We start from the raw sequence: 27,816 nt of genomic DNA, 5'->3' as shown, positions 1-27,816 counted from the left end.
TTACCTCTGTTGGTGCTTGGCATAGGTGGCCTTCACTTGAAAGGGGGCGTTGGCTTGCCACCACCGGCGCTTGGCTTGCGCTCCCCGTTCTCTATGCTCGGTGACAGCGGCTTCCTTCTGGGAGCTTTGCTTGCGCTTCTCGCTCTCGAAGCTCGGGATTTGCGCGACTTTGGCAATGCCGCTCTCGTGCGAGTGCCCGCAGCCGCTGGCTTGCACGAGAATGCATGGGGCGAAAGAGCGCGCGCCGGTGAAACACCTGATCATATACCCCTCTAATACCCCGGCGAGCGCACTGATTAGTTCGCAAGACAGCTGTGATAGCTCCAGCATTTACCGCGCGCAATCTATTGCTTGTTCGATCGGCCTTAGTCGACGTGAGCAATGTAAAGTTATGCTTGTACGTTTAATAAGCGCTGTGTTATAGCAAGTTTACCCGAGTAGTATGAAAAGATCAAGAAAAATTTGTCATATTACAGTCTGCAACGTGTAAACAAGTAGTTTGCAAGTTTGCCATCTTGACGTGATTAGTGCAATAAAAATAACCTGTTGTTACTCTTTATAGCTTGTTGCTTTTCCAGTTGCTTTGAATTCTGCCTCCCAAGGTTCCAAGAACCAGTACTCTTGCCCTTCTGCCAGCATGCAGGTATTGCTCATCCATTCTCCTGTACACAATAAATTTGATCTAGACGCTCGTCCATCTTTAATCTTTTTCCACTTGAAGATTTGCTGCTACGAAGTGGCTGGTAAGTCTGCAGTGTGAATGACTCGTAAAAGTAAGCTTTGCATAAAATGCGCGCATTTGAACATTTGAAATGCGTTAAAATCTACGTGTCGGCACCGCACATATCGAAAACCTGCACCTGCTCTGAACGAGGGCTAGTGATAAATGATGCTCTGTTAACGGTCCCGGACATAAATGCAGGCACGGTAGTTCTCTTGGCAACGATCATTAATCGGCTGGTTTATAAAGCCAAATTGCGCTGTTTACCAAAATGTGCAAAACGCGCTGTTTCTGTTTTTTCTGTCGGAAAGAAGAGAAGTAATAGCAAGCAACGGGCAGGAAAACACTAGACTCATCATTGAGTCAGAGGCTATCGTGGGAGGCAACTGCGTTAGCAAACGATCCCTAGCATTGACTGCTAGAGAATTTGCATTCCTGGGATCTGTATCGGAGGCCGCCTTAAGCCTTGGCCCAGCAAGGGTGCGCTCTTGTTTATTTGTGATGACAATGTTGTCTTGAACGATTGCAAGTGATGATGATCAATAGTGCGAGAGTATATATATAGATACCTTCTTGTAATAAACACCAGCTGGACGTTTGCGTTGGTCATTTGTCGCCTTTTTTGTCTCCCGTGTCCACTCTTGCGCTAGTCACTTGAGCTGGGTCTAGAACCATGCCATCCCCTTGATTCACGGCAAATTTTATGAGCCACAATCTGGTTAGAAAGCGATAACATTAAAGAAATTTCGGTGCGTCGTGCGATGACTTGATAGTATGCTAATACGTTTAAGTCCAATATGTCGTTACGACGCGCATAATATCGGCGTCCTCGCACCTCGCGCACACGAAAGAAACGTCGATGCTCTGCTCTTCTCGCATTATAACGACACTGCTGCATCCACATCTGATCAAAGGTTTGCAGCGGCATTTGAGGCGACGCGTTTTTTAATGATGGCAGCTAGCAGGAACGGCAGCACGACATCAAGCATAGAAACGAGTTTTAGAACTGCGTTCTTGATTATACTGCCACTGCACAGTTCGCCACATGAGGAACAACGGTGTGATAATTGTCACTGTATTAATAAGCTTCTTTAGTATACAGGGCCTGAAACACTCTGGGTGTTTCTGACCTCGCGATTGAACGTTCCGACCTAAGAGATCACGTGTTATGTGCCTTGCGCTGGTGGTGTGTTACAGCACGCCTATAATTTGTGCGTTGGCAGTGTTTGATGAGCTGACATGCTTAAGAGGCACATCTGCTTAAGATATTATAATAACGCCATGCGTTAGACAAAAAAAAACGCAAGATTTCGTTGACTTGTTCTGTTTTGCGGCAAGGGCGCGGACAAGTTTGGAGCACGCGTTCCTACAGAATGCCCTTCGATACATCTAAAATCGTAGCAGTCGAAAAGCTATGCGCTTTAAAGCTCAAAGACACGAAAGCGCCATTGGAGACAAATAGTGTGCAGCGCAGCACGGCTCGAGTGCTAATAACATTGAGTAACGCGAAGCGTTTCGAATGGCGTCGCGTGCTTGATGGGTCTATTTGTGTGAGTCTTCCGCCACAGACAGATAATATTTTACCGTTATTCTCAGTTATTTGATCCACGCGAGATTGCGATAGCTGTATCCAAGCCGTCTTCCTGTGCGGAATCACTAAATGCTAGCAAACGCGCAACGTTCAAGCGCAATTCTCAACGTTTCCTCAAAACGTGACCACTGGCTTATCGAAACATCGCATGGCCTTGCTAAAAGAGAATCATAAATGAGTTGGCGCTACCTGCAGTCGCATAATTCTGCCTCGATGAGGAAGCATCTGTCGTTATACTTATGCTCCTCGGTTTATTACCTGTTTGGAATTTGTTGTATCGCAGACCACGTAAGTGGAACGTGCTCTTCGAATGAACGAAATTATTTTCCATGACTTTCATGATGAAGTAATCACTGAAATGTATGCGTTGTTCTATATGTTTGCCGCAGTCTTTATCGGAGCGTAGATTTGTGCACTGAATAATATTACCATGCTTCTGCAAGCAAGGTCATTTCGCTGTACTGTGTCGCTAGTATGTTTAGCCTAGCTACCAGCTAAATTCACTGAATGTACCAGTAAGCATTTTTATTACCTATATTCATTTGTGCGAACCTGTAAACTCTGTCATCACTAATATTCGTGATTTATGACGAAACCGAAGAAAAAAGAAAACTTAATTGTCATTTTTGTTTGTCTGAAAGCGGGAGTTCTACTTATGTTTACTCTTCGTATATCAACGTTGAAAGCCCTCTAATAATCTTTGATGTCACAATAATAGGCAAGTATAAAATTATGAAAGTATATTCGGAATAAGTAGTCACGCCTTATTTTTTATCTCATCTACGTATTCACCACCTGGTAAAACTATGCACCTGCATAGTACATAGCATGAGAAGGAATTCCCCTTGTCGAGCTCTTCTCTTCCTATTGCGCTAGGTCACGTGGCCCATTTTTAACGAAGTCCGACAACGACGGCACAGGGTCCACATAAACTGCTTCGCTGTAAAATAAAGGCATGCTTGGTCTGTACTTGGAATGCTGCTGCCCGTACAGACTGACGCATTCCCTACGAGCCGCGCGAAATATCGCGAAATCTATTGTGCATCCGAAAGCGGACAAACAAGAACCTTGACGCTCTAAGCCACGGGATTGATAAAACGGGTTGTTTCCATTATAGGTAGGACTCTTTTGATTACGCCGTACCTGGCTGGTGCGTGGGATTCAATGCGAAGCATTTTTCTCCGAGTGCAACCACTTTTTTTCGGGTCGGTGGGTCAGGTCTCGATTTCGGTGGGTAGATTCTAGTGACTTTGCTGTTTTCGTGGGGGGAGCCAATCTCGCTGATAGTGCAGAGACGCGTCTGGATATGCGCATTCAGTATGTGCCAAGGAGTTGACCGGGTGTGTGCCGCTTCCTATGCGCACAGCGTATCTGCACTGGAACCACAGAATGTGTGCACAGGGCCATGGGGCATCTGCCACTGGAATTTACTTTGCTTTCAATCCTATGTCTTACCATCAGAAACGTTCTATCTTGCTAATTGCAAGTATAAAGACTACAGCGCATAATCTCTACGTAACCATTCGCGACATCTCAGATACGTTATTATGTACAACTGTTCCCGGCAATCTAGAATGCTTCAGATTACGCTGACGTCAACTGCAGTGGATGCTATATATCATTTTTTCGGAACGCTCCTTCGCACTAAAAAAATGATACTGCGTTACTTCCCAATAACATTAGTGCAGTGAAATTTGCGCGTAAATAGTGGACGGCGTGGCGTACAATCACAGGCGACCGGGAATTAAAGTGTTTAGGAGGAGAGCTCCACTGTCATTGCCTTATTTTCGCTATTTGTAAGAATATATATATATATATATATATATATATATATATATATATATATATATATATATATATATATTCTTACGATTTACCTGGTACTGTTTCGCGAATAGTATTGGTACGCCCAGATGGCTCACATGAAAACGCTTAAAAAGGACACGCTCATATGCAGACTGTACAGGTTAGACAGCAAAAGAAACCAGCAGCAAAACGTTGGCACTACGTTACGTGCAGAATGTGTGGCTGCGCTGCCACGAAAAAGATACACTGCAATGACTTGGTCAAGGTCATGAAGCCATATATATAGGTGACTACCGCGAACAAGGTGGTTCTGGTAGCTGCATGTGATTCTATTGGTCCTGAGCCTTTTATTGTTATACCAGCAGCCTCATAGCATTGCGGTCACGAATTGAAGTGGCTCGACGAAAAGGATAAAAGCGTTTCTTATGTGTTATGCCCTTGTCCCTACACGCGAAGGACGTCATACGTTTATAGTTTACAGGCGTGCAGATTGAGTACGCCTACCGCAATGTGCTTGGAGTCAGGCATAGACTGCTTCGTATAAAAATGTCAGCAAGTACACAACGCGGACATGTGCATCCCCCTCAGAAGTTTCATATGTTTAAAAACAGTAACAGAGGCTCCTTTTCAATGCTTGCCGTAGACGGCAAAGCAGACTGCTTTGCAGATCGCGGCTATGGTGAGTTTTTTTGTTCAGTTTTGACAATGCGTCAAACGAAACAGCTTTGCGAAGGCAGAGTACAAGTAAAAAATGATCTGGCTTCTTTGTTGCCCAAGCAAGACGGCGGCTAAACTGCAACCTTGGAAACTCCGTGGGTAGGTCGTCTGCACAAAAAAAAGGGACAGAAAAGAAAGACGCAGTCATGCTCTTATATGCCCTTAATGTAAGTTACATTGCGCTTGAATCCAAATACAGATACAATGTGTAATTTTCAAGGCTTGTCCTTGTCTCCACAAGGTGGCACCAAGTCGCAGCGGCGTGTTCAGTGCGTTGCCTAGAACATTAAACCAACGAATAATTAAACCAAGGAAAGCATGAGGGAAGATATTTGTGTTAGTTGAAGTCTAGGAACGGTAAATTAAATGGAAATGTAAGTGGACAAAACAAAACTATTGTGGGCAGTTGGAGACGAGTCTCCATTCGTTCCATTTCCCTTTTCGATGTACTACCTATTGTGCTACTGCGGCAGCTCTTCCGTCGTCCGCATTGTTGGACGTAATTATGCATGTGTAACTCTGGGAGGGTTAAGCTGGCTTACTCAGCCCACGTGGCTTCTGGCTTAGTGTTATTCACGGCCACTAGCAGCAACAATAAAGAACGGGAGCACTCATACTTATCCTGAACAGAGCATATTGCTTATGGCATGAGTATGGCTTTAGACTCCATCTATTAGGCTGTCAACTTAGATTTCCTACTTTTGTGAAGTTTATCAGATGCAGTAGATAGTATTTTCTCAAAAGCACGGATATGACGTATCATCTCCAGAGAGCACGTTTATCACGTAGCTTTCCTTTTTAGGACCCAGCAATGCATTATTTACCCGTCTTATGATACTTTAGAGCAGCCATAAAAGAGTTTTCTTAGTAAACATAGGAAGACCTATTCACGAGTTTCTTATGAACATGTTAGTCAAATATTATTTCAGTGCATGGAGCGGGAAATTAACCATCTCATGCCAAAAGTAGTGATAACGTCGCTGGCTCTCACATCGTCAGTGTCGTCAACGAGACCAGTGCGCGAACCAATGCTAGTGGTTGATTTGGAGATCGCGAGATCATTCTGAGAAATGCACAAGTGCTGATTTTGAGTGAAGTAAATGAAAGAAATAAATGTCTGCAATCTCAAAAACGAGGGACGACACTTCAGCTTCGCCTTTAACAGTGGAACGCGATAGCACTCAAAGATCCCTCACTTCTCACGACTCCCGGCAACTGGAGCGTATGTAACAGCAATGTTCACCGGGAAACGCTGGCCGCGAACGCTACGCACGAAGACGGGCTTTCTGGTAGCAATGTGGCTTCTTGCGTGGGCCACGATGCGGCAGAGGGCAACGCCATCTGGAAGTATTACAAGGAACCGGGCACGCCGCTCCGTGGCCTCCAAGGTAATCACGCGCCGGCACGCGCTAAGGGCGGCAGCCGTGGCTGGTCTACATATGGTCGAAATGATGCAAAGGGGTTTCTTCTTAGTTTTCGCGTAACAGAATTATGTTTTCTCGGATAGTCAAGTTACAATCCGACGCTATCATGTCTGCTGGTTGTGTGTAAATCGTACTTCACGATTTTTACGCATTTAAGCTTGACAAATTCGATTATTTCATTAGCTTTCTTAGGGCTGGGTAAGAGTACTTACTTCATTAGCTATTAGGCCTGGCTATGAGTACTTTAAAATCTGTTTGCCGAAACGACGTCCGACGCCGGATAATCTGCGACACGCGGCCTTTTACGTCATCGCGTTAATGCAGAACACAATTTCATGATTGCACCGCACCTGCTGCGCGTGGCCTCTGAGATGGCAGCAGCGTGCTGCAGAACATAGCCTTCCACGGCCGCCACGGAGTGCCGCGATAGCCAAGTTTTGAAAAAGGCTATTCCCTCTTGGCTTTACCAGCGCGCTAGCAATGACAAAGGCAATATGAACGCCGGGTATCCGTTCGATAACTCCACTTATAGTGGAAAGATGGGAAAAATGTGTGTGGCATGAGATTCGTGGAGCGGCGTACTTTGTGGGACTACGTGATGAGGCAATTCTGTAATTAGTTTAAAAAAATCCATCCATCATTTCAATTTTATCCATCGTGAAGCTGTCGCCGAACTGCCTTGCTCAGCATTTTTGGGGTGGAAACTTGGGCTGGAACTCTATACGTGGAGAAGTTGATCGTTGCTCTTATTCCACCCCCCCCCCCCCAAAAAAAAAGAAAACATCACATTTCGAGTTTGCAGTATACAGGAACTGCGTCGTATTCATTATCTTTCCCTTTCGCAATGCCCTTCCCTCCATGTAGGTTAGGAAACGGAAAAACGTCCAGTGAGCGACCCTCATATCCTTTCCTTTCGATTTCCCCTGACGAAACTTCCTACAGTTATAGTGCTGCAGCAAGGAGCTCGAGTTTTTCCAGTTACATCTCTTGGAATCGCTTTCATATTTCATTCCTATATATGCACGTTAGTACGATATCGGAACATATACGTATGCAGCTGGCAGGAATAGCAAGAAAAGCGCAAGGAGAAGCCAGCGCTAACGCTTTGAATTATAGTTATTGTAAATGCTACCTTTGGTACGAAATACAGTCGTAATAATTGATGATGATGATGATGACGATGACGACGACGACGATGATGATGATGATGATGATGATGATGATGATGATCATGATGATGATCCATTGGCGTCCCTTTTGAAACGGGCCCGTGACAAACAGTAACCCAGCCTGCACGACTAATCATGTATTTCATGCCTGTTTTTTATCATAATTTTTATCCATGTCCATAATTTTTTTCTTCCTCAAGACTTCTCTAGCACCTTTGTGCCGCTTCCTATGGTTCGGAGCTCGTCCTGCGAGGTGCCGTTAATTATGTTAACAACCAACCGGCTAATCGATGGGCAATATTCTGCGATTCTAAGGCGACCTTACAATGTCTTCTGTCAACTCGTCATCGCGGGTCCTGGGAGCAACTCTTGTCGGAGATACAAAAAATGCACCATATAATCGCGAAAGGACATGACGTCGTGTTTCACTGGCTGGCGGGCCCCCCATTGCGGTATCTCCGGCAACGACCTCACCGACGAAGCTGCTAGGAAAGCACACGAAGGAGCAACCCTTGTTTCTGTATCTTTATCGCGGACTGACGCAGCCCGACATTTAAGCAAGCTAGCGCACCTTATGACATTGGAGAAGTGGCACACACCTGGATTCACCCAACATCGATTGAGTTCCCTCGACCCATCTAGCCAACTGCGGCTGTTACCTGGGCTTCCGCGAAATGAGGAAACAATGCTGTGCCGCTCACGTTGGGCGTCACATTCGCCAATCCATATACGTGTTTGATTAGAATGGCTGATAGGGCCGACTGCAATACCTGTCGTGTCGAGGAGACTATGGACATCTACTGTGCTACTGCCCACCTTTTGAAAATGAGGGACATGACCTCTGCACAGCTCTACATCAGATATATAGATAACCGTTCACCTTGAACAATATCTTGGGGCCATGGCCTCGCATATCGCAGCTAGAAAAGGCCACAAGAGCGCTGCTGCGATACTTGGAAGGTACCGGATTGAGTAACCGTCTGTGATCCGGACTTAGTTACCGAACGATAACCCCATTGGACTTTCTCTTCTTCCTTTACCCTTTCCCTCCCCTTTGCCCTTTCCCCGGTGTAAGGTAGCAAACCGGGCTCAGTCCTGGTTAACCATCCTGCCTTTTATTTATCGTTTGCTCTCTTTCTCTCCCCCATGGGTTTGGTTTATTTTATTGGCATTCCCTTCGAAACGGGGCGGTGACAAATCGTCACCCAGCCTGCCTCAGCTATGAGCTACTCAGGCAAACCACCCATGCCTTTCCTTTTAGCATTCTTGTATACACATCTTTATCTTCTGTATCTACATTGTACGCTGCCTATGTCTGTACACACTTGCGCACAGGTGTAGGCCCAATTACTCAGTACTCAGAATGGGCATGCAGTGCCCCCTCGTGAAAATCGCGTGCATCGTTTCGCCATAGAAACTGAACATAATCGCCAGCGGTGGTGGGGTGAGGAATCAAGTTTGATCCAGCTTGAAAACCGTGAAGAGAAGCTTTCATTCCTTCGTTATTGCTGCTTGAATAATTGCCACGACCAGGCAAGCCGTAACAGAGGCCCATCATTTTATTATTTTCGTCGAAACTACGAGCATGACCGATGGTGGCATCGGATTGTTGTGGGCTAGGAAACATGGGTGAGCGCAGTCGTAGCACTTTTGTGGCGTGATCGCACGCCGTTCCAACTATTTCAGTGGCTTCTCGGAAGAAATTTCCACGTCTACTTTATATGTTTTTTAACCAATACATAGAAATGACCATGGGCTTGGCTCTAGTACAATAATGTGTACAGCCAGCATTTTCGCGGAAACGTTAGGAGTGATATTAGTGACGCCCGCCGTGTTTTCCCTCTTTCGGTGCTGTGGGCCTCTTGACGGTGCCCGGCGACGTAAAGAAAGGGAGGCAGTTGACTTTGCTAGAATTAGTAAAGGCAAGGTGCAAAAGACAAGGACTGAAGAAGGACACAAAAGACAGGACCGTTTGTGTCCTTCTTCAGTCCTTGTCTTTTGCGCCTTGCCTTTACTCATTCAAGCATGAGCCAACTAGCTCAACCAAGAGTTTTACTTGACTTTGCTAATCATACAATTTCACAGCGAACATAAATGGTGTACATCTCGTGCTATTCCAGAATCAGTGCATCGACGTTGCACCAGTGCGTCGCCACCACCGGCGGCATAAATATCGTCAACATCTTTTACTTCAGGCAAAATAATGGCCGCTAGAGAAAAGCTATGCGTAAATTGTTAATTTTATGCAAAATCGATATCTATTGTGAAAGGTTGTGAACACCGACGAGAGCTCTGATACAAGTCAGGTTCAGCGGCAGTACACTGTAAGGGACGGCGCGCGGTGGGCAGGCTCAGGCAAGTTGGTATTGCAGCCGATGGCGCCATCTATATTAGTCTATTTTCTTCGTGTGACAATGATGTAATGAAGATGTTAATGAAGATGCTAAAATATCGACGATAATATCACCACGACGACATGACGGCAATTAGCTGACGACGCCGTAATGACCACGATGGCGTGATGACGACGGCATGAACATAATGAGACGACAATGTTGGAATGATGGCGATTTTATTACGATGACGCCCTGACGAAAATGGGATGACTATGTTGCAATGACGACGACGATATGACGATGACAGAGCAATTACGATGGTATGATGATAGTGTAAATACGACGGAATGACTACTACGGAATGACGACTGCATAGTTACGATGGCGTGACAACCACATACACGATGACGTTGTAATTACGTTGACGGAATGATGACGACGGTGTCATGACGGCGGCGTGATGACAACGTTGTGTTTATGGCAGAGTGAAGGTCGCAGAAGGATTGCGATAATATGACAACAAAGGACTAATCAGAACGTTAAGAAGGCGATGAAAGGATGATCACGGCGCGAAGATGAAGGCGTGTTTTTGTTAGAGATCACGCCCTTTGTTCATACTATATTAAGTGCTGGGGTGCTATGCAGGATGCGCCGAGTTTGGCGAAACTCGGGATCTTCACGAACTCTGGCGACACCCCAAGATGAAAGCACAAATGGTACCGAGACACAGTTTATCTTTCGACAAGCCTCCAGTTTCATTGGTTTATCTAGATTCACTCTGGGTGGCTATCATTGCTTGGGCGTTGCCTTCTGGGCGGTCGACAAACTGGGGCTCACGTGATCATACCGTCGGTGCATGGTCGTGCCTTCTTTCACTTGTTTGTCGTTCCAACGAGTGCATTACACGCACAAGCGAGTTATAAAACAAATGCATTTAGTACAATATTATTAGTTACTTTAACGTTGTTTAAAAGCATTTTAACGCTTACAAGATGTACACTGAATGTGCATTCGACTAATTTGTAATTTAGTACGCTTCGCATTATACCACGAGGGAACGCTGTGGTGGCGTCATCACATACATTCATCGGGCGAGCATGGCCGCTAAGCATCGGAGAGGCCCAGTGTAAACAAACTCGTACAGTGCGCGACGTAGTGATCAGGCTCGACGATGACCACTATTTCTTGGATAGTTCTGTTCCTCCGTGAGCAATCTTTCCGTGCACCCCGAAAGAGTGCCAATAGCTTCGGCGATTTTACAGATCGCAACGCGCACCTACTGCTCACGGCACAATCCTGAACAAAACCCTTATCCGGTGCTGCTTCTGTCAGTGCGCTGAGTTCCTCCACTCTGCGTGGCTGCGATCGTTACGAATATTGCATAGTGTGTGCAAAAGGAAGACAGCCGATATAGCTACGATGCGACAAGGAGGTGGTGCCGAAGATGGATTTCGCAACCAACACAGTGAAGGAGACATCGACAAGCTGCATATAAGTATACTTCTACTGTTTCATATTTAGCAGAATAATAGTGCACGGATTAAGTCACTTTCGTAGTAACGAACTGAATGTCCAGCAGTTTAAAAAAGGCATTGAGAACCAACGAGTGTTCGTGCTTTCACATGTACGTGGGCCCGCGAGAATATGGAAAAGATAAAGGTAACTTCACTAACTTAGTGATATAACAGAAATTCATCAGTGACATTCAGCCCGTAGAATCTATGGAAGAGTATCTTTATAAAGGTGAAATATCAATAGCAGGTACTGATATAAAGCAGGAAACTTATACAAAAATTTCACGGATTGAACAGCACATGGGAGGCATTCCCGAATTGTGATCGCCACGTTACCAATATCCTTGAAAAATGTTTAGAAACATTGCATTCTACCGGTTATGCAATATGGGACATAAACCTGGAGGTTAACTAAGAAACTTGAGAAGTCGAGGACTGAGCAGAAAGCGAAGTAACAAAAATTGTTGGATATAGCATTAAGGCAGAAAGACAGTGGCGTAGTAAACTGTGGCAACTGATATGCCAGTTGAGATTAAGAGAAAAAATGGAATCGGCGGGCAGGCCATGCACGTCTTCAATCACTTGTTGCCAATTTATAACAGGTGATTACATAAGCGTGACAGAATGAATGTCAAGGAGAGAGAACTGCAGCCGAGAATGGTAGAAAATTGCATAATGAGACAAAAATATGTTTGTAGGCATATGATGCAATCGGCTCGCATAAGACGGGATTGTAGGGAGCGGCATTGGTTTTGCAGTGAACAAAAATAGGTTTGTGGTGCTTACAGTAGAGACTCGTGAAAGTGCGAGGACACCTCAGCCGTTGGCACACTAATAAACATTACAATTGGCTCTGAAAAAACCCGTTATGAAAAATAAAGCAACGTTGTCCCGACAAATTGTGTTATTATGCATACACTAAAGGCTTCCACAGTTAAGGGCATTTAGTACCAATAGTGCAATGAGCATTTTTCTTTGTAAATAATGGTTTATATGCGGTTGATTCATTCCAACAATCCACTTTTTTTGCAGCAAAACATTCTGCTGCTGGAGGCACTCAACCGCCTGGTGGCAGTAGGCGAGCGCCAGGCACGTGCTCTTGAGAGTGTGGCAAGGTCCAGAGGGCTGCTCTGCAACAGTAGGATCAGCGCCCTCACTGCTCTCCAGTCGAGCCCCCAGAACACACCTTATAATCGAGCTTTCAGTTTATTATTTTGTTTATTATTCAAGAGCATGAATAAAATTATTGCAGTAATTATTGTGCTGTGCATACTGGGACACTTGTAACATGCACTTGATGTCTCTTCAAAATGAGCAAAAACGTAAGACAACCTGTGCCGCTCTTGGACCGTGTAAATGAAAAAGACACTAATGCAGCATATACGTCATTGTGCTGTTTGTTCTTTCTATGTGCAAGAATACAGTGGGTGTTGATTAGCCACAAGATGAACGGTGCGTGTATTTCACAATGGAAAGACAGGAAACGGCATGAGCTTAATAATGCTATCACCTATAGACTGTGCATATGAATGCAACACTCCCCGATTTAAACGTGCCATTACATGCATGTTCGATACCACATATTCTTTAACAATGTCATATATTTGCATGTACTAATTTTCACACAACTTAAGCCCATACATAGCTCACTTATGATGTATCCATTTCATAGGCCAAATAATTGTACACTTTGTCCTTTTGTGTTGTATGAAAAGCAGCATCCTCTAGTCTGATACAATTTCACAAGACAGGAGGCCCAGATGACCAAAGCGCAGCAGCCGATTGCCTCCACGTCTAAATAGTCCCTCTCCAATGAGCGGGTATTAGTGCGTCCAGCGGCACGACATCAGTGTAGAGTGTGTGCCCATTGGTGCAGGCTTGTGTGCAGATTCTGCGGCCTCCTAAAGTTGTATCCGACTATAGAATCACGTAATGCCTTGCACTGGTTGCATAGACTTTATCAACTTGATAGCACACAATGATCAGGAACAGAAACCTATAAAGGCACCCAAGCAAAGCTGGCTGGCCACACTTCCATTATGAGGGGCTGTAAAAAGGTCTCGCCCAAATATTCCCATGACATCCTTGAAAAAGAGGTGGTGTTTGGCACTTCTTTAGAATCAAAAACAGATTACAGTGAATGTTGTGTACCACGTATAAACAAAGTGAGCTTGGTTATTTGCACAGCATCTGAAGCTTGTGCTTCACATAGTAAACAAGCTGCTCTGTCCAGTACAATTGTCGAGTCCGGTGTGGCACCTATTATGTCATTAGTGTCAACATACAAATTTTCAAAGGCCATTCATTTCACCATTATTTTTGTATGACAGTTCCTTCAATCAGTGCTTGTATTACATGAGCAGGTGGATTTGAAAGCAAAGCTTTGTTTGCAAACATTCACACTTCTATAATTGTGTGGCAAGGCTCTGGCATGGTGTCGAATAGCTCACAATGCTCCTCAATCCTGCACCAAAAAAGCCCAATGCTCTATTTGAAGTTGGATCGTGCAACGATTCGACGGCACACAAAGAAGAGTAACACACACAGCAGAGCGTTCCACTGTGTGTATTTCTCTTCTTTGTGTCCCGTCGAATTGTTGTGCAATTCAACTTCAAGCTTCTATACTGATACAACCGTTCAACCTCACCAATGCTCTAGGTATTAAGCCACAATGGCGCACATCTTTGAAATGCCCCAACACGAATTAGCTCTCCAACAAATCACCACAAGCGTAAAAGTTTGCTGCACAGGTGTATGCACATGCCATATTTTGTGCCACTAAACTCGCAGGAATCAAAGGGGCAAGCATTAACCAGTCTTACTGCTGCCATTACCATCATCATCATGACACCAATAAAAAGAAAGTGCTGCGTTTCAGTAAAGGGAGTGCTGGAGGGAAAGGCGTGACAGCGAGGCTTACAATAAAAATAGCAGTTACAAGACGTGTTCAATGCCAAAATATGCTGCATATCACTCATCCTACTTTGGCATTGTGGCAAGCTTTTACATGTTTGAGCATGTCACAGTTTGTGTAATTATTGCTCTAAAGCTGTACAAAAGGTCTATTCGCTCTGCAATCTTTATTTTTATCATGGCGGGTTAAAGACCCACTTTTCATTGGCATCTGCACCACATTTCTCCCGATATGTAATTTTGCCTTGGTGGTTCACGACATGTTCACGCACACCGAGTTCTGCAGAGCATTGGATCTGCATTGTTCTACTGCTGAAGAATTAGAGCCCCATTATGAGACGAAACTATACGATTTGTTCATACAGAATAACGCTGCCCCCCCCGCAAAAGAATATACACTGAACCACTGGCACATGCACCAACAGTGAACACAGCAAACACTCTGAAGTATTTTCTTCATGCAAGCCAGCACACTAAGATTCTCAATGCATTTTCATTTCGCCATAAATGCATAGGCACAACAGGCTTGGCGCGACATCCCCATCTCGCACTGCAACGAATTGTGCAATGCCTTGCTGTTTCATAGTGCGGCCAATAGATGACGCATGACCTAAATTCAGCATTATGCATACTAAGTAACTTGCACTAAGTGCTAAGTAATCTCATAAAAAACACTAAGTTCTTTGTGAGATTAGCATTCACAGGGTACTTCACACAATTTGTGATATCTATTTATCTATTTATACTTCATTAACCTCTTTCCCCAAAAAGTGAGCCACTTGGAAGGCACCCTGATAGACAAGTAGAACAATCGGTAAAAAGTCAGCAACCAGCGAAAAAGTCTCTATCATAGGCTGCCGCATGTGTGATGACGGTAACACAAAATTTAAGTCGGCTACACAGAAGTGACAAATTTGGCAATATGGTGCGTCTAGACATTGCTTCAATGCTAATCACAGTAACGCTGACATTGAAGGCACCTTAATTCCTACGTACGTTCCGTCGACACACCCGACTACGTTCGTAATGTTTCCGCGAAGTAAGAAGCGTTCTTTTATAAATGCCCGCTCAGCCGCAGTCTTCGGGAAAGCCAGCCACCGCTTCCGCACTGCCGCATCAATAAGCACAGCAGACATCTCTGACACAGAGGCTCACAGTAGTTTGATGACGTCCAATGTAACACTGGGCGCCGACGCTTCCCTGAAAACTCCCAGTCCCGTAGAAACGGAGGGCGCAGAGGACTTGCTCTTCGACGGTGAGCGAATGAAGCCCGCCACGCTGTCTCCACAGACGAGAGTCTTCGCCTAGCTCGTCACACAGCCAGCGCAATGATGTCTTCGACAGGCGAAAATGACGCCTAAACTCCACGGCGGTCATGTACGTGAACGGGTCCAGACGGTCATATTGACGCTTGCTGCCGCTGGATGTAATAACACAGGCTGCTGCTGCCCTCGCCATGTTCCCGAGTTGAACTCGGAGGGGGTTTCGCGATGTACGAGTTTAGCACGAGTTCGCCTGTCAATCAAAGCCAGAGGTCACGCCCCGCGCGAGACATGTAACTCTTTTGCGCGCACCCACCACGGTTGGGCCACGCCCAACTTATCTTTCGGCAACAGCGACGCGGTGCCGAGCTGAGAGGCATCAACAATATTCACCACCGACATAAAACACGCACAACGCACTGTCATCGGTGATGTACAGTACTGCGCACTACTATCAAAAACAAAGCGTTGACTGTCGCTGGCCTATGAATATACCTTCTTGGGCTGAGATGGCCCCACAGCACGGTTTCATTCCCTGCATTGTGGCGACGTAGCGCACAGTAAATAATTATCGGCACGTCACTGTGGCTGCTTGCAAGCGTCGATGCGCCGAGGGTGACGACGATGCTGAGGAGTGCGTATCGCAGCAGTCGTTTGAGATGGCTGCTCTGTCATCGGTGATGTACCGGAGCCACAACGTCGTAAACACGATCAGCGTCCGAGAATCGCTCGCTCTTCTAGACCCAGTGCAATGGCATTTCTTCATCACAAGCACTGAGCACTCAACAGTTCCAACACCTTCCTCAGTTCGAAGTCGCATAACCGCACACAAGAGCACTCACCTGCCAAAATGCGATTGCTGCGGTGTCGTTACGATATACTTCTGCGATCGCTGTGGCTCCAGCATAAGTAATCCGCAAGCACCTTGGTGCGCACAAAACACTCAAATACTGCGTACATAGGCTCAGAGGCACTTTCACTGGGCAAGCGATGACAAGCGATGAATTGTGTCGCTGGGAAGCACGCACTTCTTCGCAGTGCATCGCCGAGGCTTCGCGCACAAGGATAAACTAGTACATTTTCACTGAACTGCGTCACTACGGGCGCTACGGATCGCCATTTTGCAGCGACAGCCGTTGCTCCCGTATTTATGACTAGTACATCGTTTTTAGTTGGTAAAACGGGAGACTTGAAGCACCTGCAATGAACAGCCGTACTGCGGCGCTACGTTCCTATTCTCCAATGAGAGAAAGAATGGCGATCACTGACATTATTGAGAATAGCACTGTAGCGCCCCTAGGCGACTTCTCACCGTATAAACTGCCTCGTGCGTGCGACTTGCTTCAATGTATCTGCTTCTAAGCTTTCGCCTCACTGTCGCCACTCGCGGCAAGAAGTGCAAAATTTAATAATTTGCTCGATCTCCGTTTGTCATCATAAATTTCTAGCATTCAAAACGAAAATACAGATACTCAAAGAAATAAAAATGTTTGTTATTTTATTTGTTGTATTTTAACGTATTCGTTTGAGCGAAAGCGTAGGTGCAAGAATGCGCCGCATGCACCCTGTTCGCATTTGATGGAGGATAGAAGATAGTGCTCGAAAGAGGAGGCACGCCCTTGACGCGCCCGGGAAAGGCGTGGCAAGCGGCTCACGGCAAGTGTGCAGACAGACAGCGGGACAGTCACGGTATTGCTAAGTTGCGATAATCCGTTGATAACAATACGCGGCGCTGGCGCGTTTCGTTGTGCAGCCGTCTGCGCTTGAAACGTGGAAGCAGCGTGCCGCGCAGGGTGCGCTCATGTTGTCATACGCGGCTTTTTGTCTACATATTTTTTTGCCTGCAGCCTTTACGCGTTTCACGCTATCTCCGTTCACTGACTGCCGTCGAGCAAACTCGGGTAAAACTCGGGTGAACGAGAAACTCGGCGCATCCTGCATAGCACCCCAGGTTTGCAGAATCTCCAGTAGCGCCCAAGCGTGCAAGACACATCGAACAGTTGCCAACACGGAATAAAATGGAAAACGAAGCAAGGACACTTTCACTTTATTATGATAATAAATGTAATCAAAGAGATGCCATGTTAAACGCAATGCGAAGGACGTTATCGGAAATGTGTCGGGATGAACTTTTACCAGCTACCACTGCAGACCTTTATCGAGCCTCAATGCTTGAAGAAAGTACACTTCTAGCCGTGCTATGCTAAGCCAGGTCAACAACTTGACCTTAAGCGGCGGCTCAGGAACCTCATCGCAATGTTGCTGATTCAACCCGCATTGGTGGGAGTCCTTTTCGCTGGGGATGGAATGGAAAAAAAAACGATCAGCCGCACTTCGGCTTCTTCACCGTAAATTAGGTCAAGGCGCTCAAGCGTGGCTACATTCTACGAGTGCATGACACAAGCGTCCCTGGTGGTTTCTTAGAAATGCCACAGTATTGTAAGCCTGGACGAGTACTGCAGTTGGCCATATTCACCGACACGGCATGACGTGTCTACGTTCCAGGACGCATAACTGCAATTTCAAAACCAAAAATTCAAAGCAGAACAAAAATCAATCTCTCGTAATCCCTTCTTCAGACTCATTGCATAGCGAGGGCCCCGAAATTTACAGCCTTCAGGTCGTGAGGGAGCAAGCGAGAGCTTATTGGCTGCCTGCTGCCAAGCTCGCGTACTCTCGTCGTCAAATGAAACGCCACCAGCGCATAGTGCGCGCTGTCGAGTTGTCGCCATTGACAGGCGCGTACATTCAGCTTGACTGCAGTCCGCGATTATGCTTCCCCTAAATTGCGATATGTTCGTTTCGAATCTGGTTCTCTTCTATTTGAAAACGAGAAAATTTAAATAAAACAGATGCTAAAGTATTGCAGTAGGACGAGCATCCTCTACTTCAGCAGAAAAATTGCATAAACCACTATACTTGAGGTCAGTGGGATGAGCGAATCTATCTCTATCGATGATTGCTAGGTAGCGAAAACTGTACCTCGGTCACCACTGTGGCGTTCCATTTGACGCCGATCGCACATCCGGTTTCGCCACACTGGGCGATAACATTCGCCTTATCCTTCAGCATTTTATTATTATTTTTATTTACACAATACTGCAGGCAGCAATGCTGCTAAAGCGGTAGAGGGTTAGCATCTGTTTTGTTCGGTTTTTCCTTTCGCGCTTTCAAATAAAAAAACGAAGGACCACAGGAGAAATGAAAATTTCCCAGTATACGAGGAACATCACTACGGCAGTGCGGTCAAACCGGATGTGCACGCTTGTCAATGGTGATGACTGGACGGTGCGCGCTGTACTCTCACTCATGCTTCGACGGCGTGCTCCGCTGTGCGCTTTTCATATGACCGTGACAGTACATATTGACGCCTGCCGTTAAAGACATGCGGTTCGCATGAGGTGTGTAAATTGGTTTAAACTAAGCTTGGCGCTGGTGTTTTCGAAGAGCTCTGTGCTTCTTCGGGGATCATTTACATGTATTGAGCATGCGGCCATTTTAGACACATTTTCATCGGGACACGCCTTGCTAAACATAGGCTTTTGGCGCTCAAATATGCGACACCCATGCATGACGACGAAGGAATGACGACGGTAGTATGACGACGAGGGCATGGTGACACTAAAGTGACTACGACAAAATTTGAACAATCGAGCGATGACGTTGCATGACGACGACTGTATGACCACAATTTGATGACGGCGCTTAAATGTTGACGACTGCATGAAGACACACGAGGCTGGAATGATGACGACCGATGACGGCGTGACCATGACGGCCTTACGACAACGGCATGGCGATGTCGGAATAATTACGATAGTATGACGATGCATGACGATATGCGACCACGGGCTGACGACAATGGCATGACAAATGAGGAATGACGCTAAGGGAACAAACGTGATGGCATCAGCATCACGGTTTGAATACGAATGTATGAGGATGACTTAAGGAAGACATTGGCATGACGGTGACGGCATGAGGCCGACAGCATGATATCTTTTCGATGGCGTGATGATGAAGGTAAGACGTCTATCAAATGAAGACGATGGCTGGACGACGGCGGAAGAACGGCGACTAATTGATGATGAAGGTTTGACGACGACGGCGTGATGAAAACGTAGTAACTATGAAAGAGTGATGGCGGCGGAACGATGACGATGGTATAACAGCGGACGAATTATAGTAATCAAATGAAGGCGATGAAAGGCTGGCAATGCTATGACGACGATGGCGTGTGTGCGTTCTAGTTCACGTCCGACCTTGCATACATCCCCTGCCACACCTTGATGAAGGCGGTATGATAACGAAAGAATGATCACAATGAAATGAAGGCGATCAAGGGACGAAGACGGCATGGTCACGTAGTGCGTTGGGGTTGGAGGTCACGTCCGCGTTTACGCAACACGTCAACTAATACACCTATAGTGGGATACAACATTAGAAAAAAGGGGAGGCCCCGCCCAGATGGGCGAAGCGCGAGAGCCGATTGCCTCCGCGACTAAAATAGTCCCGCTCGAAAAATCGTGCTCCTGAAACGAGTAATTCCCGGTATAAATAAAGACTTTTGTATTTTGATGACTGGTTTAGTAGAGCTCTCATGTGCTACAGCACATGCCGGCTAGCGACAAAAAAATAACCCCGTGCCTTCTACAACTCTGTCCGTCGTCTTCTCTTCAGCCTCATTGCTCTGCATGGGTTTTGCGCTTGTTTACATGTACACAGCGTATCTACTACTCGTTTTCCAAGCTTCAAATGAATCAGTTGCTATTGAAAAAGTACTTATATAAAACAATGCATTTATCGCAACCATTACAAACCTCGGGCGAGAATACGGTCGAGGCAGGAATGTACAACAATGCTTCTTTCATCATTTTAAATAAACACTCTTGATTTTAAATAGCATAAAATTTATATTTTTTGGTTTTGTGTTTTCAAAATTTCACAGCACGCATTCTACAGCTTGCGTGCAGTGAGCAAGGTGGACAGCAATCAATCGACGGTGCTACACAACGCTCGAACACCCTCGCTAGACGCTCGGCTATCTCACTGCTGACAATGATCGTTGACGCTAAGTTTACGGCGACAAATCTTTGCGTTGAAGGCTTCTTCTGCAAATATCTTCCGTTGAGACACTCGTAGGTTTGTTTCATGCGCATACACTTTTCTGATTTCTCCTCAGAATGGTTTTACTCTATCACTTCACCCCGTCCGACGAAAAACGCAGCGACACAGTACACGAACACATCCGCCGCTAACAGTAGGCACCAGTCGTTGGAAAACTTTTCTCGTCATAACGTCACTCGGGAGCGAAATAAGACAACATGGAACAAACACGCAGGATGTGTGTTCGTAGCGGTCACCGCGGGATCCTGTTTTCAGGCAAAGCGTAGCGCAGCGCCAGCGATGCTCGCTGCAATGTTCCTTCGCCGGTTCATGGCTCAGAATAAACGCACGCAGCACAAATGCCGCATCGTAAGCTCGTAGTAATATTTCCAGCATGATAGACCTTCACAAACAGGTCTGGAATTCTCTCTGACGAGATGCTGAAGCACACAGCTGACGCGACCTCGCCCAGTTTGAAGCGCGGGCGGCCATCTTCTCCGTCGGCGGGCTCACCGGCCGTCCGGCTGATGACGTTAGTCCAGAGTGCGCGCCCATTGGTGGGTGCTCGTGAGCCTCCACGTCGGAGGAGTAAACGCCCCCTTTTTTCTAAAGTTGTATCCGACTATAGGCCCGTCGTTGTGCATAATACCCGGTGCCATTTGCATTATGTCGAGTACCGGCTAATCCTGCAAGATAGAGCGTCATGTGGGTAATCAAGACAGTGAATCTTGCAATGCTCGCTGCTGCCCAGCATTCAAGAAGTGGGGAGAAGAAGCAAAGAATGCTTGGCTTTGAAATCTTCGCTTGCTAAAGACGATCCATGCCCGCTGTCTTGGTCGTGAGTGGCGCTGGTTAGCCCTCCCAGTGTCACATTTTTCAACGCCGACAAATTACCAAGACAATGGGCCGTAGGATGGCCGGCACGGTAGAGCAGCGCATGCGTAATCCGGAAGATGAGGGTTCGGCTCGTATCTGTGGCACGTTATTCTCTTGTTCACTTTCATTTCTCTCGGGCTTATTCTTTCTACATTTCAGTCATTCAGGGCAGGCAGTTTCTCGTATACATTATGTTGAATCATTGTCTGTTATTTCGTGTGATAATCATTAATTACTGCAATTATATAATAATATTGTAAAATCGAACATTGTTTTCATCGTCAAAGATATTCGGTGCACAACAAAATTCTAGACGGGATGCTTAAAACGTCTTTGATTTGTATGCAGTTTCTGCACTATTTGAGAGGAGTGCAACGCTTTTGTCCTCGATTTGACAGTGCAGGCGAGCACCACCTGCACCGTTATCTTCGATCTAAATTTCCGAATTTACCTTGCTCCCACTGTGGCTATTTTGGAAATGCAAGCGTCGTGCAAATGCCCGATAGGAAACAAAATGGCGAAGCAATAGTGGATTCCTTGCACCCACACCTAATTAATATCGTATATTTTGATTAGAACATTTGCTTTAGTCGCCATATGGAAGCGATATACGTGTTCGATGCTTGAATTATTGTCAGGGCACGAAGCAAAGGCTTATAATGCGCTCAATTACTTTCTACTGCGCTCATTAGTTTTATTGAAGCGTATTTTCTAACGGTTAAATAGAATTTATGGTCTAGATTCCACTCTATAGGTCATGATTGCCGTTGCCATTATTGCCATTGACACTCCATTTTACTACATGCGCGTTTGTCATAAACACTTAAAGGCGGAATGCAGTGTCCGTTCGTTGGTGCATTTCTCCATTTGCAAGGGCCGTGACGTCAGCAGGTTCTCCTGCAAACGGCGCAAACGGCAAAACAGCGCTCCTGCAAACGCTTTTTTAAGGTGCTTTGGATGCGCAGTAAAGAAGCCTAGGGGATCGAAGCATATCTGAAGCCCTGCAATACGCCGTGTCGCGAAAAGTGTGCAGATGCGGAACGTTAAGGCAGCAATCTTAGTTGAGCAATGTATGAACAATAATTTATTTGACATCGAGTCATCAATGCAACAAGATGAAGCCGTCTGTCCTGGACGTCCTGATGTGTTGAATGTAATGCGAGTCGCCCTTGATTCGTGAAAGAATGGGTTCCTGCATAAAATAAAAAAATGATTATTTCAAGCACGTAACTGGGCAAAGTACCTCTCATCATCTCAAAGAGTTCTAGCTCCCTCACATCCACAAACGAAAGTCAAAACAATGCTTTACTGATGCACCCTCACGTTATTGCAATCGGCTATCGTTCGGTGAGCCCGGCAATAGTTACGTAAAAGCAAGCCAGAATATTCATAATAAAGAACAACACAAAAAGCGGTCTTGAGTATGTTGGCTAAAATTATGAAAAATAATAAGTGCTTACACTTCCTGCGGAGAAGGGCACCATAATGGTACGGGGTGCCGAGACCGTACCCGTAGTTCAGGCCGTAGCCAAGGAGACCGTGGCCGTAACCATAGTGCCCGGCACCGTATCCGAGAGTGTCAACGCCATAGCTGTAATAGGCTGGAACAGCCTCATAGGCAGCGACAGCTGGGGCAGCGTAAGTGGCAACTGCTGGAGCAGCGTGAGCAATAGTGGCCACAGCTGGGGCAGCAGCGTAGGCAGCGAAAGCTGGAGTTGCGTGTCCAACACTGGCCACAGCTGGGGCGGCAGCGTAGGTGGCTACAGGGGCAGCAGCGTAGGTGGCAGCAACCTTGGTCACAGCTGGAGCAGCAGCGTAGGTGGCGACTGGAGCAGCAGCGTAACTCGCAACGTTGCTGAGAGTAGGCGTAGCAGCATATGTGGCGACTGGGGCACGAGCGTAAGTGGCAACCCTGGTCACAGCTGGGGCAGCGGAATAGGTGGCCACTGGGGCAGCAGCATAGGTGTGAACCTTGGCGACCGATGGGGCAGCAGCGTAGGTGGCCACTGGGGCACGAGCATAGGTGGCAACCTTCGTCACAGCTGGGGCAGCAGCATAGGTGGCGACTGGGGCAGCAGCATAGGTGGCCACTGGGGCTCGAGCATAGGTGGCAACCTTGGTCACAGCTGGGGCAGCAGCATAGGTGGCGACTGGGGCAGCAGCATAGGTGTGAACCTTGGCGACTGATGGGGCGGCAGCGTAGGTGGCTACTGGAGCAGGAGCATAGCTGGCAACTTTGGCGACAGCTGGGGCCGTTGCATAGGTGGCAGCTGGAGCAGCGGCATAGGTAGCTACGGCTGGGGTGGCTTGGTAAGTGGTGGCGACTTTAGTCACCGATGGGGCAGCCGCGTATGTGGCAACCGCTGGGGCAGCGTGGTAGGTGGACACAGTGCGGGCTACCGATGGGGCGTGGTCATAACCGTAACCAAGGCCGTAGCCGGTAAGGCCAGAGTAGCCAATGCCATGGGATAAGCCGTAACTAGACAGTCCGTAACCAAGACCGTAGCCAAGGCCTTGGCCGAGCCCGTAGCCGCCACCGACATGGCCAGCAAAGGCACTGGTGGTAAGGGCAAAGAGCACGTAGGCACGGAACTGCAGCAAGAGGTAGAGTTGCGGGAGAGGTTGATAAATAGGTAACAAGAAGCTAGATTCTGGTTCATTGATTCGCGTGGCAAACTTTTTATGGATATTACAATAACGCATTGAATAATCAGTAATTAAATTTTGTTTCCAATGTCAAGATATTGGAGCACATCTACACATCGAATACTTCACAAAAGTAAGTTACTCCCTGAAAGAAAAAAAACAATTGGTTCGTTATTATTAAACAATACATGCGTTTACACCATAGGAAAGAAATTCACGCCTAACTCTAATAATGCATCTTTTTTCCACAATAATAATATTTTGCTGCCTAGGGCTTGCACTAATTCCAGACAATATACCGTAAGCTTCACAGCCATCATAGTGTGGAATAGCCTACCCTTGGAGGCTAAAAGCTCGTCCTGGTTAATTATTTTCAAAAGATCACTTCACTTGTTCATGAGCAGTTTATTTATATGACGGTTGCTGTCGTTACTTTTTTCTCCTCTCCAGTGCATTTCATGTATTCATGTTTATGTTCATTCGGTTACTTCTTGTAGTATGAATTATTAGTGTTCGATTTCTATTCATTGCATATATGACACTTCGTTGTGCCTTCTCTTATTTACTCACCTATTCGCATATGTTATTCCGTTTTGATTCGTTCTTCTGTTTGTTACTTCCCATTCTTGCCAACTCCTTGTATTTGCATGCATTGTTTACTAGTGCTTCGCAATTAATTCTGTTTGCTTCTATTGTACGGCTACATTTCGCAATTGCTTTCGTTATTTTGTTTTATTTGATGTATATTTTAACAAAAGGTTCCATTCCAGTGTTCACACTATGGGGCCTCTTTTTGTATACCTTTCTCCGCATGTAATTCCTCCATGTAACATTCACAAAATTCAAATTGAATAAACGCAAACAAGAAAAAAACACGAAAATCCTAATACAAAGCTATGATCGCACGACCTATGTATGTCGGCGGGGGTGGATGTGTTATTATGCACCGAGCGTCAGCGCATAGAGGAGGCACGGCGGAGCCCTGCTTCAATGCCATCAAAGACGATCTGTTCTTTGCTATTGCCTCAGTCGCAGGATTTACTAGCTTTGCCTTTTTTATGCATGCTTGTGACTGCTGCATTCGTAACCGCTGGGTCACACCGTGTCCACACCGCACGGATGTTATGTGCTTAATACGACTAAAAGGAGCAAATAATGGCGTTAAGTTCCTCTGCGAAGGAACTTGTGACTCTTCATGTCGCTTGATATCTTAACGTAATAGAACTTTGCGATAGTCGAGCCGCAAAAAATGCAATGGCCCATTCGAAAATGCCCAAAAGCGTTTAAGATAGTAAATTCTGAAGAAATCAATAAAGGACTTTGTTAGGTGCATCATTGTTGACACTGTCTTAAAACTTAAACGCGGCTCTACACGCGCATGCCACTTGAAGCAGTCCTGAAAATGAACAAACAAGGGAAGTGAGCATGGCCGTGGTTGTGGCGTGCACAGGACATAGCGCTGACGTCAGAGGGGACATAACTACTAAACAAGTGTAAAAGAGTTCCACCCTCGTTTTACCCTAGTGTCATAAGGATACTGCTCGCTTCCCATAGTAGCCACAAGAGCGTTATACATCAATCGCTTAAATGAGTTCTATTGAACAGGATTTTGTTGTTTTACTTTTTCCAATGTTATTCAATCTAGTTGGCGTTATTGCGCAGTATATGATAGCTGAAGCAGATGTTGTATAGTACACAGGTATCCTGACACGCAAGAGTGTAAAGACAACTACAGCGGACGACAAAAACGCTTGGATAACGGAGTGTCCTTGTGCTAAGACCGACGCTCTGCACAAAATATACATTTGTCACGATCGTTTGCACGTTGTGATATTTTTTAATGAAGATGGTCTCTATTCTAGTTGTAGGAGTTGAGAGTAAGTTAGGCGAGGTTATATATAAAACAAGCTTATATTCTCTGGCCAGATTCTGAGTCCTAGCACTTTTCATAGAACTCCGTAAAAGTTCACCAAGCGACATACAGTTCCGTCTGCAGCTTTTATAGTTTTAATTCTAGCCCTTGGTTACATAACAGTGTACTTGAAAAGTCTATCTTAGTTGTTACACTCATGAGTGCATCTCAATGTTCTCAAAGTTCCATACGGGGAATATAGCAAGCATACGGAAAGTAATTCTTTTTATATGAAATTGCTCTTCAAGACTTATTCCGAATTGCTTAATTGCGAACGTATCCAAATGAACAGAGCCAGTCACTCTGCTCATTTCAGTCCTTTTATTATCAGCAGAGAAAAAATAATTAAAAATGTATACCGCACTTTCTTATGACGCGCGCACTGAAATTAATGTTAATATTATTGAGTGTGTACTTTTCAGCCCCTCCTGCTAGGGAAGCAAATAGAAACAAATAACTAAAATAAGATATGCAAATGTTTTCGAAAAGAGTTTTGTTCGCAACGTGCATGCTGCCTTGGCTACCGTCATCTGCTGCAGCTAGCTCACAATAAAGCTAGCAGCTCGAACAGCGAACTTCACGATAACATCGAGGAAGAAAACGAGAATTTTGGCAGATAAATCAATATTTGCCGCGGCACTCATCACGATGAAAATCACGATGAAACATAACAGACCCACCTTTTCAAGTGTCAGAGTTATTCGTGTCCGGCGCAGGGAAGACCCCCGACACGATTACGAGGTTCGGCAGAAGTACACGCAGAGAATAAGAGCCGGTATGCACCTTTGAGAGGATGGTTCAGCCTGCTCACAAAGCCTTGCACTGATTGCACTTCCGGTGCTACAATATATTTACTTGCTCAGCAGTACTTTCTACTTTTATTGAAGACGAAGCATAGATGGCGGGGGGGGGGGGGGGGGTAGGCAGAAGCTTTCCATCAAATCAAACATAGACAGTTGTCTCGATCGAAAAAATGTCGTTTAACCCAAGTCAACGTTAACGTGATTCTATATAGAGATTTCCGAAGCAGGTTTCATTTCAGTATTACCTCCTATAATCTATTGGTTATCAGGAATTAAAGGGCTATGTTGGAACGCTAGACATCATTGACGAGGCGTTGGCATTTTAACATAGCTGCCGACTTCCTCACAAATTAGCAGAGCTTAATTGATCGTATATTTTTAGCCTAACCGTTCGCCGCATCATGCTACTTCTGTGCGTTCACTAAGCTCGGTCGCTCCCACCTTTCCAGCAGCATCTATACCTGCGTCGTAATAACGTAAACTTTATGATAATATTGGGCCTGTGCTTGTCGTTTGCGGAAGATGAAAAATTGCTGACGAGCTAAAAGACATGGAAATTACGAGCAGTGTTTCTGTTACTACACGATAAGGCTCTGTTTATATATAGTGGGAGTATAACTTTTTTCTATCGAGTTGATGAGTGTACCTATCCAGCTGTTTCAAAATTACGCAGCACTGATGTGCAAGTCACGAGAACGAGTTGCAATGAATCCCGAGAATGGTTACGCTTGGAATGCATTTCATCGGACTACTGGAGAATGAGCAAATGAAGCGGTCACACGGAGAAAAACATTGAACCGGGATACATGCGTTGCAGCCATCCTAAAATATTGCTGCAAAAACTCCATAGTCTATAGTATAGGTCTTACCATGGCTTCGGTGTGGTGATGACGGTGGAGCAGAAGCTTCTACATTCCGTTGTGGACGGATCTATCTTTTTATACGCCATGGCATCCGAGAGCTCCAGCCTGCTATGATACGGGCGTTTCTAGCGAAAACCTCCGGAACTAACTGGTTCAA

The 27,816-nt window shown here is 45.8% G+C and overlaps 1 protein-coding gene across 1 annotated transcript; it reads right to left on the bottom strand.

Moving 5' to 3' along the window:
* Nucleotides 1–27,671, bottom strand: LOC142574656 (uncharacterized). Its single transcript, XM_075683693.1, has 3 exons — nt 27,666–27,671; nt 22,896–24,027; nt 1–209 (listed from the first exon to the last, which is right to left on the bottom strand). Exons 1-3 carry the CDS (start codon nt 27,666–27,668, stop codon nt 1–3), a joined length of 1,344 nt encoding a protein of 447 aa, XP_075539808.1. The 5' UTR covers nt 27,669–27,671.
* Between the last annotated feature and the right edge of the window lie 145 nt (nt 27,672–27,816).

The sequence above is a fragment of the Dermacentor variabilis genome, chromosome 3 (assembly GCF_050947875.1).
Source record: "Dermacentor variabilis isolate Ectoservices chromosome 3, ASM5094787v1, whole genome shotgun sequence".
NCBI lineage: Eukaryota > Metazoa > Arthropoda > Arachnida > Ixodida > Ixodidae > Dermacentor > Dermacentor variabilis.
Note: the sequence above shows the minus strand (reverse complement) of the source record. Positions and strands in the feature narration are given on the sequence as shown.